Source organism: Peromyscus californicus, unplaced genomic scaffold (assembly GCF_007827085.1).
Source record: "Peromyscus californicus insignis strain IS unplaced genomic scaffold, ASM782708v3 Scaffold_12__1_contigs__length_115047231, whole genome shotgun sequence".
Lineage (NCBI taxonomy): Eukaryota > Metazoa > Chordata > Mammalia > Rodentia > Cricetidae > Peromyscus > Peromyscus californicus.
The window spans coordinates 80,181,453-80,194,489 of record NW_026294413.1 but is presented as its reverse complement, the minus strand read 5'-3'; the positions used below and the strand labels follow the sequence as shown (position 1 = coordinate 80,194,489).

Genomic DNA, 13,037 nt, shown 5'->3' with positions numbered 1-13,037 from the left:
CATCACTGCCTTCTTTAACATTCCCGAAAGCATGCTGAGAGGCTCTGACAGGGGAGTGTAGCCACTGTGCTCTACCCGTGACCAAGATCAGTTCTCCTCTAGCTATCAGAGAAGACCATCCTCTGGGACAAAGCAATTATTCTGGAGAGACACACATGGAGCAGAGAGGGAGGACAAGGGTACTCAACTCAGACCACCCTCCTCACATCCTACTGTAGAGCATTCCAGGAGAGGGTGCTGATTCGGTTTGGTTTGGTTTGGCTTGGTTTGGCTTGGTTTCTTCAGATAGGATCTCATATAGCCCAGGCTGGCCTCAGATTCATGATGGAGCCACAGAGGACCTTGAACTTCTGATCCTCCTGCCTCTACCTCCCAATTTCTGGGATTATAGACATCTCTACCATGCCTTGTTTTATGCCATGCCAGCAATCAAACCCAGAGCCCTGCACAAGAACTCTACCAATTGAGCTATCTTTCCCAGCCCATGGTGCTGTTTTGTTGTTTTAAAGACAGCAATGTGTTTGTCAGAACAAAAGAATAACTCTTTTCTATATAATCAAAGTAGGTATGATGAAAGCCTTTAAGAAAGGAAGCTGTGGCAAGGATGTTATTATAGGAACAATCATCCAGGAAATGTAATTTAAGAATCCTTTATATAATTGCTACTCAAGAAATCACACTGCTGGGGAAGGGAGGGAGTATGCCTCCTGTCTTGCTCACACATTCACACAGGAGTCTTTTCATAGCTAACTACAACAATGATTTTCCTCATGTTAAGGACAGACCTGCAACAAACATAATATAGCAAGGAAATTCCTACTTTAGAAACACTGAAAATAGAACTTAAAAAACGAATTCTCAGCGGGCTAAATGTTCTCATTTAAAACTATGATCAGCAATAAATTATTAAAGTTCAATTACATCACTGATACACAGAGGCAACATCTGACCTTGCCATGTCACAAACTATTTAGCCTATGGGGATCCCACATTCATTTGCCATACATTATAAGGAAGGGTCCAAGGATCTACATTTTGGGGATTATATATGCATTTAAGCTATGGGGAGTCAACTCTATGTGCTCCTAGAGCAGAAGAGAGAGAAAGTGTGTGGGAGGTGAGATAGAGAGATACTAATGTGGGACTAAGAAATTAAATACATACTGTCTTCGTAAATCTCCCAATTTAGAGGTCAGAGCAGCTATCTCTCCAAGGGAGCGTAGGATGTCATCTCTCTCCTTAGGGTCGTCACATAACTCTGCAATCTTCCGAGCTTCCGCTAGAGCCCCTCGAATCTGTTCTTCTCCTTCAGGTCCACCATTTGGATCTGCAAGCCAGTTCTACACACCAAAGTGGACAACGTCATCTACTCATGAACCACATTTAAACTTACAAATCACCAGAAAAAGCTCTAGTCACACGGCATAATGGCCATCGTTCTTTAAAGCAGTAATTCTAATTGTTTTATACAGGTTCTTAGCTCAGGTGAAATCAAATCACTCCATCTTTTCTTTTCTGTGTACCATCATGTCATATCCCCCACCACCCCAAATATTGGGGATCAAACCCAGCCATACACTCCTACCACTGAGCTACGCTACCAGCCCTGTTGATTTTCATTAAAATTACTCTCTGGCTTTACTAACATGCACAAGGCCCTGAGTTTGATACCCAAACAGGAAGAACAAAGATACACAACAACAAAAAGGAATAAAGTATCTTCATAAGCTGTATCCCATCTTTAAATTAATCAGACTTTTTTTGGGTTTTTTTGTTTGTTTGGTTTTTTTGTTTGTTTGTTTGTTTGTTTTTTGAGACAGGGTTTCTCTGTGTAGTTTTGGAGCCTGTCCTGGATTAATCAGACTTTTTTCCCCATGTTTTCAAGCATTTGTTTTTGTAAAATGCTTTAAAAGGTGTTTTATATAGAGTAGAATCCTAAATTTGAATACTACTATGACCTAATGTAGTAGTGAATTCTAAGACAGGAAACAGTTTCCAAATCTACGATTCTGTCATATTCAGAGATCCTTTTACTAGTTGAAGTACTGAAAATTAAGACCTTTAATTCAAAATGTAGACAAACCTGAGTCTACAACTGTGATGGTAGAGGTGTTACCACTGGAAACTGCTGGGAATCAGTCATCACTAAGGAGCATCCATTATCTACCCACAGCAGAGGATGGCAAAGGGCAGTGTAGGAAGAGAAGCGGGCTGTTTAGAAACCCTCCTCACCTGGGCAGCATCAATCTTCTTTGCAACACTCTGCTTTGAGTTTGTCATGGCTTCCAGCTTTCGAGCTGCATTTTCTACTTTCGCAGTGAGCACGTCGAGACCCTGAGACACCTGCTGGGCCTTCTGCATGGCCACTGGCGAGGCTCCTTGTCCTCTACTCAGAATGACAGACACAGTCATTACATCCTCTCAGATACATAATAACAAATATTCCTTTACCCAGAACATGTCATTTTTATTAACATGTGTGTCTTTCTCATTTCCCCAGTAAGCTCACACAGCACAAGAAAACTGAACAAAGGAAAAACATCCACACCACCTACTTTCTCTTTTGCTTTCAAAAACACATGCTTTTATTCTGTTTTGTATTTTTGAGATCAAGTCTTATGTAGCTGGCTTGGAAGACTTCATCTTCCAGATTCTTCTTCCCAAGGGCTAGAATTATAAGCATGCACCACCATGTCCAACTCATCATTACTGTTAGGGAACTATTTAAATGACTTGGGAGACAGGCTTGCAAATTTTGATGATAATTGTTCTTGACTATATATCTATATATAAATATATAGATATAAAACCAAACATAAACTTCAGTAGGAAATTTTGCTGGAGCTCTCACTATTATAGAGGGCCTTGTTACTATAGAAATGTGTGCTTTAAAATGAATAGCCAATTAACTTGTCTTGTTCATGGGGAATCACACGCACTTTGGAATTATTTCAGAACATGGTGTATATAGTATGAGAGAATATGCCACAGTGAAATCAATTAGACCTGCATCTCTAAATCCTGACCTTTTGACCCTGTGGGATTTTTGTTCTAATGTTTAACATTCTTAGGCTTTAGAATGTGTTTGGTTTTGGGTGTTTTCTTGTTTTTGAAACCAGCTCTGCCTATGTAGCACAGGCTAGAAATCACTATTTGGACCAGGTTGGCCTCAAACTCCCAAGTACTGAAATTAAGGGGGTGTGCCACACCCCTAGCAGCTTCTCTTTCTTATTTATAAAACTAAAATAACATAAAATGAAGGTAAGTAACAATACAGTATTTGCTCTGCTAATTTAACAAAGTAACTTCAAGTATCAGAATAACATACTTTAACAGGAAATGCCTTATTAGTACAGTGTTAGACAGCATAAGGGTTTGACCCCAGCACTGGGAAGGGGGAAAAGGGACTGTAAAGATAATATACATCAGAGCTGAGGTATGGCTCATAGTTGTAGATAGCTTGCCTAAATCTGTGAGCTCCCGAGTTCAATTCCCAGTTTGTGGGACCCCACAGAGGTTTCCTAGTAAGATCTGAGCTTGTTTTACCAGCAGGGTTGCATAAGAGGATGACTGGACCACAGGCCTGGCTACCAGGTGTTTGAAAGGGTCTATCTAGCAAGGGGTGGGTCTTTTGCCTCATTGCTTGGCATTGTTATAAAAAGCCCTTTTGAATAAAATTCTGGGCAAGGTTACTAGGGAAGGACTGCCATAAGATGCTGCTCTAACTGAAAGTGCCTCTGTGGCTGAGAACAAAAGTTTCAGAGACATGTGTTTGAACTAGAATTGTTAATTGCAAAAATTTTTGGTTATGGGTTTCTTTATATTTGGAAGACTGGTACCAGAATTCATTTTTTGAACTTTTCAGACTTAAGAAATGAAATGGAATGGAATGATTCCATTGCAATGGGACAATTTTTTTTTTTTGTTTTTTGTTTTTTTGTTTTTTTGTTTTTCGAGACAGGGTTTCTCTGGGTAGCTTTGTGCCTTTTCCTGGAACTCACTTGGTAGCCCAGGCTGGCCTTGAACTCACAGAGATCCGCCTGGCTCTGCCTCCCAAATGCTGGGATTAAAGGCGTGCACCACCAACGCCCGGCGCAATGGGACAATTTTGACTTTACCTACTTATATAGACTCTATTAACTGTGGTGATTCACAAAATGTTTTGTGTTAAAAATAGAGCTGTTCAGGCGGTGCTGGTGCATGCCTTTAATCCCAGTACTCGGGAGGCAGAGGCAGGAGGATCTCTTTGAGTTCAAGGCCAGCCTGAGCTACCAAGTGAGTTCCAGGAAAGGCGCAAAGCTGCACAGAGAAACCCTGTCTCGACAAAAAAAAAACAAAAAACCACAGTTCTTTAAAAAAAAAAAAAAATAGCCGGGCGGTGGTGGCGCACGCCTTTAATCCCAGCACTCGGGAGGCAGAGCCAGGCGGCTCTCTGTGAGTTCGAGGCCAGCCTGGACTACCAAGTGAGTTCCAGGAAAGGCGCAAAGCTACACAGAGAAACCCTGTCTCGAAAAACCAAAAATAAATAAATAAATAAATAAATAAATAAAATAGAACTGTTTATGGGACTGATTGTGTTTGGATTTTTTTTTTTTTTTACATAGGCTCAAGATGCAGTTTAAAAAATTATAAGGAAAAGGGGGAGTTAATATTCCTCAGTCTATTTAACTTAATTAAAAAAAATTTTAATTTGTCCCTTGAGTAGACTGATGTTAACTTGTGTCAATATACTCTATGTTTTATAGTTCTATTAAGAAATTGCTTTTGGATGTTTGCTAAAGTTTTTAAAGTGTTAATGGTTATATTGAGAGTATTGCTTTTGAATGTAGGTTTGTAGGAATTATAATTGTGTTAGAGTTATTATGTTAACCTATTGATATTGATGCACCATGGTTTGGTGAAGTTAATGAAGTATTTATATTTGATGCGAATGCATCACAAGTTTACCCTATGTTTTGCTACCAAGAAATGCAAATGACTCTATTAAGAGATTGCTTAAAAATGTATTTTTTTGCTAAAGTTTTTAAATTTTAATGGTTCTATTAAGAGTTTGCTTTTGGATGTAAGTTTAAGAGAATTTTAATTATGTATAGTAATATTTATGTTAGAATTGTGTTAACCTGTCTATGTTTGGTGAAGCTAAGGAAGTCTTTAAGTTTGATGCAGTTGCATCCGGAGTTTGATTTATTTGATGCGGTTGCATAAGGACTTTATTGATTTAAAAAAGGGCCTGGTGCAGCTAAGATTTCTATAGACATCTCAGACTCATTCAAAATGGACATTCCATCTTTATTATCCTCTACTCCTTCCCTGGAAGATGTGGCAGCTATGAGGATTGCTGTGGTTGTTACAGCTTCTTGCAAGCTCTTCATGGGGAGTTTAATATTTTAAAATATTAAGTAGAGGGTCCGGTGGGAGCCCACAGAGGTTTCCTAGTGAGATCTGAGCTTGCTTTATCAGCAAGGATGCACAAGAGGATGACTGGACCATGGGCCTGGGTACCAGGTGTTTGGAAGGGTCTACACTTGGTTGTATCTAGCAAGGGGGAGGTCTTTTGCCTCGCCCCTTGACATTGTTATAAAAAGCCCTTTTGAATAAAGTTCTGGGGTGGTGGATAAGGATCCAAGCCCTCCCAAGGCTATCCTGTGTTTCTGTCTTTTTCTCTCTCCTCTATCCTTCTATCTGAATCTCTTATCTCTCACTCCTCAAGAGTACCTTGGGGTAAAAGGTGGGGGGTGGGTCCCCCATACCAGATCAAGTGGGGGGGGGGGGGGTAGCAAAAAGGAAAGGAAAAAAAATGAGAATGAAAAATATACTTGAAAACACTCTGAGAATATGAGTTTATAAACTACTAATGTAACAAAACTATCATCGCTATTACGATGAACCTAACAATCTTTTCTTTGGGGCAAGGGGATGTTCAAGACCGCTCTCTGTGTAACAGCTCTGCTTGTCCTGGACCTTGCTTTGTAGACCAAGCTGGCCTCGAACTCACAGAGATCTGCCTGCCTCTGCCTCCTGAATGCTGGAATTAAAGGCATACACCACCACCAGGCTGATAGCTTTCATTTAGAAGCAAGTCTGACCTGGGGGTTTCTGAGACAAAGGGCTAGTGAAAAATGTGCACTGTGGCATATTTCCTGACTTCTCTCTTAATTTTTTTTCTTTTTTATTTATTTTTTTATGTGCTTTGGTATTTTACCTGCATGTATGTCTGTGTGAGGGTGCCAGATCCTCAGGAACTGGGGTTACAGACAGTTGTGAATTGCCATGTGGGTGCTGGGAATGAACCCAGGTCCTCTGGAAGAACAGCCAGTGTTCTTAACTGCTGACCCATCTCTCCAACCTCCCAACAATAATATTAATGTATACCTTCCATTACTATGTAACATGTTAGTACTGCGAAACAAAAAGAGCATACTGTTTCCTATGAAGTCTTTAAAGAACTGATATATTTCCTTCTCTCAGAAATGGTATTCTACTAATGCAAAAAAAAATGATGGGACTGAATAGAGACCATTCCTTTAACAGACTTTCTAGGCCACAAAGTAAGACTTGCCATCATTTTCCAAACTCAGATTATTTTAATCCACCTAGGCTAATAAAACCAATCATAGGTGTGACAATTTTATCATTTTAAAGAATGACATGATTCATCCTAATCTGAGCTTCTAAAATGAATCTACTACCTATCTTCAAAAGAAATTTTTTTGAGATGCCCTTATTCTTACTTGATGTGTATGCGTGTTTGGTCTGCATGTCTGCCTATGCACCATGTGCATGCAGTGCCTGCAGAGGCCAGAAGAGGGCATCGAATCCTCTGGAACTGGAGCTACAGACAGTTGTATGCTACTGTGTAGGTGCTAAGAACTGAACCCAGGTCCTCTCAAAGAGCAGCCAGTGCTCTTATCCATTGAGCCATCTCTCCAGTCCCATGTCTATCTTTTTCTGTGTGTATGTGTACATATGCACGTTTGTGTCCACGTGTAAATGCCAGGGTATGGGTGTTGTTTCTCAGTTGTCATTCGCTTTGTTTTATGACACAGGGTTTCTCACTGGTCTAGAACTTGCTGATTAGGCTAGGCCGGCTGGGGCTCCAGGAACATGCCTGTCTCTACCTCATTGGCAATGAGACTGTAGACCCAGAATGCTATGAGGTCTGACGTTTTTATGTAGCTTCTAAGGAGCTTCACACTTGTTTGGCAAGTACTTTACTGACTGAGTGATCTGCTCAACCCCTCTGCCCTCCTTTTAAAAGTCCATCTCTACTAACACTGTAGGTAATGAGCTCCATAAATGTACTGTCAAGTGTATACATAAGCCTTTACCTCCCTTGAGGCCTTCCCACAACCTGACAAGAAAACAGAAGACTGAGGAAATACTGCCCATGGTTTCTTTTATCTCATTTAAATATAGCAATTAGTCATGAGGAATACTTCTGATATATGGATCTAACTGTGAAAAGGTAAGACTATGTATGGGCCGAATTCAAACTAAAAAGTTTTGAGTTCTACACAGGTAAAAATGTATTCTTAAAACCTAGAAGCCTATTAGTGAAGAAAGAGTTACTGTGCTCCAGCCATTAAAATGATAAAACAGCTGGGTACGTTGTCAGAAAAACACAATGGGAAGAGAGGGCTTTCTAGTCTTTTATCATGAAAGGATAACACAGGCTCCAGTGTGAAGAGGGGGCATAGTTACTGATCTCTGGTCTAGCCTTTTCTCCTAACAGATTAGTGGTCTCTCCCATACAACCGCCTCATTCTTTTGCTTATATTCACAACTGTGTTTTTGAGAATTCCAAGTGAAAACTGCCTGCCACCCTGTGAAAGGGCTGCAGACCAAAAAGCCAGCAATGAAAAATCAGAAGAGCCCAGAACCTTGTCAAACTGCACTGGCATTTTTCCAAATGGGAACAAGACTTCTTTTTGTCCTTTCTGCAAAGTTCCTGCCATGCTTCTGACAGGGAAGTCTGCTTCTCAACAGGAGCCAGGCTCAGTGAGAGCCATGAGACCACATCTAAGCTATTCCCTCCCGCTTCAAATACACCTCTGGAGGGGCTTCTATATCTACAATGCCACAAAAAGAGTGCCTGGTATTGTACACATATCTGCATTGTTTTTAAGTAGAAATGAATGGTTTCATAGGAATAAAAATTTCATTCTGCTCCAAAAGCAGTGCTTTTACAATCCTCAGTTAGATGAGTACTTTGGACCAAGTACAACGGTATGGAGCATGTTGAGGTTCGTTTCTGTGCTGTTATATATGGTATGCATATGTATATGTGTATCTGAACGATCAAGAAATTTCAGGACATTCTCGAAGCTAAATTAAATTTCATCTACACTAGGCCTCTCAGCACAATTCAGTCTTCTCAATGTCTCTAATATACTCATTAACTGCATAGATGAATTTTTTTTTTTAAATCTTTATTCACCTGAGTTTTATTTCAATAGCAAACTAAGTACACTTATTTGGGAGTAGGGGAATTCTAAAAACCAAGACTGGAGAAGGGTAAAAAGAAGGTTATAAAACAAATTACAAGGGCCTGTGAGGTGGCCCAGACAATATAGGTGTGTACACAAAAATAATAAAATATTAACAGTTTTAAAAATAAATTTTTAACACACAATGAAAAAACAGTATGGCATGTGGCTCAGGCTGGCCTTCACTTCAATAGGCAGCTGAGGATGACACTGAACTCTGACCTTCCTGCCTCCAGTTCCTGAGTTCTAGGATCCGAGGCATACTGTCCTTGCCTGGTTGATGGGTGCTACTATCTGAGATTCATGCGTCCTAAACAAGCATTCTACCAAGTGAGATGGATCTCCAGCCCTGTTGTTACTCTCTGATGTCTCTTTCTACCCATCCGTCTTTCATAAAAGAGAACTAATTTGGTCAGACTTCAACTCCTGCCGCTTATTCTTCATAAAACCCTAGCTAAAGCCGGGCGGTGGTGGCGCACGCCTTTAATCCCAGCACTCGGGAGGCAGAGCCAGGCGGATCTCTGTGAGTTCGAGGCCAGCCTGGACTACCAAGTGAGTTCCAGGAGAGGCGCAAAGCTACACAGAGAAACCCTGTCTCGAAAAACCAAAAAAAAAAAAAAAAAAAAAAAAAAAAAAAACCCTAGCTAAAACCTTAAAAAAAAAAAAAATCAACAACAAAATGAACTCTAACTTTACAGTCTTTGAATATTTTGCAGTTCTGTTATCAGCAAAAGACAATTCAGTCAAATTGGCAGGCCTTCCATCCTGAAGCACCTCACCAGGAGTGAGTTATTCACGGCTGGTTTGGGAAAAGCAGAGGGACCTTACCTGGCTCGGAGGTCAGCCACCTGGTCAGTCATCTGCCCTAGCATTTTGCAGGTTCCCAGGATCTCCCTGCGTTCCTTGCCTGCACAGAGTTCACCAACTTTTCCAGCTTCGTCTAAGATCTGCCTGATGGCCTGCTCCCCGGCGTCCCCTAGAGTAGTGAGATATTCAGTATCTACACTGTAGGCACATCAATTATTCAGAGAGGTTACTTTACAATCATTTCATTCATGAAGGAATGGATGATTTGAACAGACAGCTGATAGAAGGCCTTCCATCTGACAGCTAACAGGCGTAGAGTGCCTCCCAACCATGAGGTGAGGTTTTCACCACAGGCCCTGCTGAAAAAGGCATTTGGCACCATATCTGCTCTGAGATATCAAGTGGATGACATAAGAATGAGAATGATGCCACCTCCAACTTCCATTAGGCTTGTCACACTTGTTCAAACAATCCAAAATGGAATAAATATTAAATCAGAAAATCCAAGCTCAATAACCTACTTGGGTCTTATCTTTATATAGCCAACTTCATTTTACAATTCTTATAGACATCACTGTACAATCTGCTTAACTAAGTAGTTTGCTGACATCAATGGTAGTATGCAAAATTGTATCAAAAAAGAGCTTTTATTCAGAATAATTACCTTTCTGATTCAGGGGATGGGTGAGCCAGGCATCTTTCGAAGAATGCCAGCTTAGATTTGTTTATTCGTTCATGATGAGAGGTGATAAAGGCCTGTGCCTTTATCCCAGGAATACTGATGGGAACTAGGAACTCTGATGGGATGTTACAGTTACCTCGGGATGCTGAGGTTAGAAGGGTTCACTCCTTTCCTTCATTTGTTCAAATTTTAGTTGTTTATTGTTCAGAAAAGAAGAACTGCAGGGTTACCTGGGGAGGCACTGGGGTCCCGGAGCCAACCTTTGGCCTGGTTCAGTTTGGAGTCTATGGACGCCAGCGCTCTCTTCATGGCTTCGGTGTCCTTTGGAAGGGAAACCCCACAGTTATTTTGTCTGTCTTGCATCCAGGTCCCTCAGTTTTTACAGAGAGGTATAGTTACCGCACTAACACACAACAGTTAAGGCAGTCCTGCAACAGCCTTACAGTAATCTCATCACACCACAATGCCCGGGTCTGTCAAAATGCAATGCCTTGCATGCAAATCTCCAGCGGATTCTATTCTGCCTCCTGTGTCTCCACTGCTAAAACTTAAAAAACTGCTCAAGCCAAGAAATGTCTAATGTCTTCAGCAGAAAAAAGCCCCGTTACCTCATGCTTCACTATCAGCCTTTCCGCTAGTCAACAGCCGTCAGCTGAAGCCTTGCCAGAGCCCTCCTGCTTCACACAAGCCTCATTAGTATGTGGTGCCAAGCACGGTTCTTTTATTTCTTGTTTTGAAATGCACACACACACACTGGATGATGTTTCATTATATAAAATTAATTTTTTAAAAAACCTTGGAATTACTTGTTGGAAAAATAAATAGAAGGTGTTAATGTAACCATTTTGTTTTAGTTCTCCAAATAAACCACTAAAAGTTTTATAAGAAAAGCATACTGCTGGCCTTCCCTGCTATCACTGACTTAGATCACTTGCCATCCCTAATATGTGGATCTCAATGTATTGCTTATAACCAGGATTCATGATGATAAGCATAAAACCAACATAGAATCAATCTCCCAGGATATATATAGCTAGGAAACAGTCAACAAAGAGAATTGGGGGGCGGGGGGGACTCATAGCTCTGGCTGGTCAGAACTTACTATGTCGACCAGGCTGGCCTTGAACTCATAGAAATTTCCCAATTAAAGGTATTTGCCACCACTCCCAGCTTAATCAATTTTTAATACGTGAAAATGCAAAAAAACAATATAACAAATATCCTTGTGCTAATCTTTAGAATTGGTAGGTTGGTACACTGTCTCTCTGTCTCTGTCTCCCCACCCCGTCTGTCCCTGTCTGTCTCTCTCAGGTATAACTGTGTAGCCCTATCTTCCCTGGAACTCATTATGTTGACCAGACTGGCCTCACAACCATTTGCCGGCCTCTGTTTCTGCCTCACAAATTCTGGGATTACAGGTGTGTGCCGCTGGCCCCAGAATGGCCACCTCTTAAGTCTCCACTTAACATCTTAAAAAAACAGCCCATCTCCTTTTTGCACTAGAGGACTGACAACTCAGAGAGTCAACTCACCAAAGCATAATGTTAACCTCTAAAATTCTAAGCCATGCCCCTGTCCCTAAGCTTTCTTCAGTTTCCAATCCTACAGCTGTTGTACACCAAGCTTCCACAAGGAGGCAGCAAGCACATCCCTAGTTCCAAGTCAAAGAGCTACCACTAACACAAAGAACAGGCAACAGTCACAGGTTTAAAACCAGCAGCAGTTGGACCCCCAGCATTTCTAAAATACCTACTCAAACGACAGACTCTCCGCTTTAGGATTCCCTTCTTTCCCGTCTAGAAAAATAGAAAAAGCTCTCTCATTCTAACTATTCTCAGCCACAGCAACAAAAAGGTGAACTAAGCTATGGGGATGGGTAGGGGGTGTAGTAAAAAGTTACCAAGCTACATGGAATTATGGTAGCTACCAGGATAAGGCAGCATCATGAAGATCTAGTCCATTTATAACTAGTAAAACAGGAGAGGAGTATCTTTAGGTGAGTTGCTAGTAATGTTTAAATCTGTCTGTTTCTTTCTTCTGCTTTGTTGTACATTAATTTATACAGCAAACCTCGCCCCTGGAAGTAACACAGAGACTGAATTCCAAATAAGAAAGGCCCAAACAGATACCTTTTTAAGAGTCTCGGGTATCTCCTAACCTCAAAGAACTAACTGGACAGCTTTCAGTATTTCACTAAGTTATAAGATTTAACAAGTTGTCTAGGTGTGGATTTGTTTATTTCTCTTGGGAAATAATGTGCATACCTTGAAAAAGAGGAATTGTGTCCTTGTAAAATGTAAAACTGTTAATAAACATTTCTGCAATACTTTTTTTTTTTTTTTTGGTTTTTGGTTTTTGGTTTTTCGAGACAGGGTTTCTCTGTGTGGTTCTGGCTGTTCTAGAACTTGCTCTGTAGACCAGGCTGGCCTCAAACTCACAGAGATCCACCTGCCTCCGCCTCCTGAGTGCTGGGGATCAAAAGGTGTGCACCATCACCACCTGGCAGTGATATTTTTATTTTGGGGTGAGAAAACCCATAGACATATATCTACATTTCAAAATCTAAATTCCAAAGAAAATGATATCTTTTCAAAAAGTCAGACATGTTTTAGCACTAACCTAGCAGTAAAGGCTGCTAGTTAGGAAGGCTAACTTTAATTGAATTTCCTGCATGGTAAATTCTATATCAGCCATTTTTCCCCTTCAATTACTTCATTGAATCTCAGGTTTAAATATCATTTTGTAAGAAGCAAGGAATCACTCTTAGGACCATTTGATCTTAAGCTTGTTGACGCCAACCTCTTATTTTATATCACACGAAACTCAGTTTGCTTTTGTTGTTGTTGTTGTTGTTGTTATTGTTGTTTTGCTTTTTGTTTTTCCTAAAGAGTTGCCAAAAATGCCACAAACCTTCTGGAGCAGTCAGTGGATGTCCACCTTGTCAGTACCAGCCCCAGTTACTGCTTCTCACAAGCGAAGCTCCAGAGTCAAACTCATGATCTGCACTAACATCAATGACTGCTTTATTCCCCAATAGCCCAAAATGGCTGGAAGCACAATGG

General features: G+C 40.7%; 1 protein-coding gene across 2 annotated transcripts in view; it reads right to left on the bottom strand.

Annotated features, from left to right (window-relative positions):
• Vcl (vinculin) overlaps window positions 1-13,037 on the bottom strand; it is a 102,909-nt gene that overhangs the window by 27,217 nt on the left and 62,655 nt on the right. For both annotated transcript variants that reach the window (XM_052733561.1, XM_052733560.1), the window contains exons 7-10: window positions 10,206-10,296; window positions 9,315-9,462; window positions 2,233-2,386; window positions 1,165-1,340 (exon numbers count right to left, since the gene is read on the bottom strand). In XM_052733561.1, coding sequence (XP_052589521.1) covers window positions 1,165-1,340; window positions 2,233-2,386; window positions 9,315-9,462; window positions 10,206-10,296 — 569 coding nt within the window. The remainder of the gene's footprint in view (window positions 1-1,164; window positions 1,341-2,232; window positions 2,387-9,314; window positions 9,463-10,205; window positions 10,297-13,037) is intronic.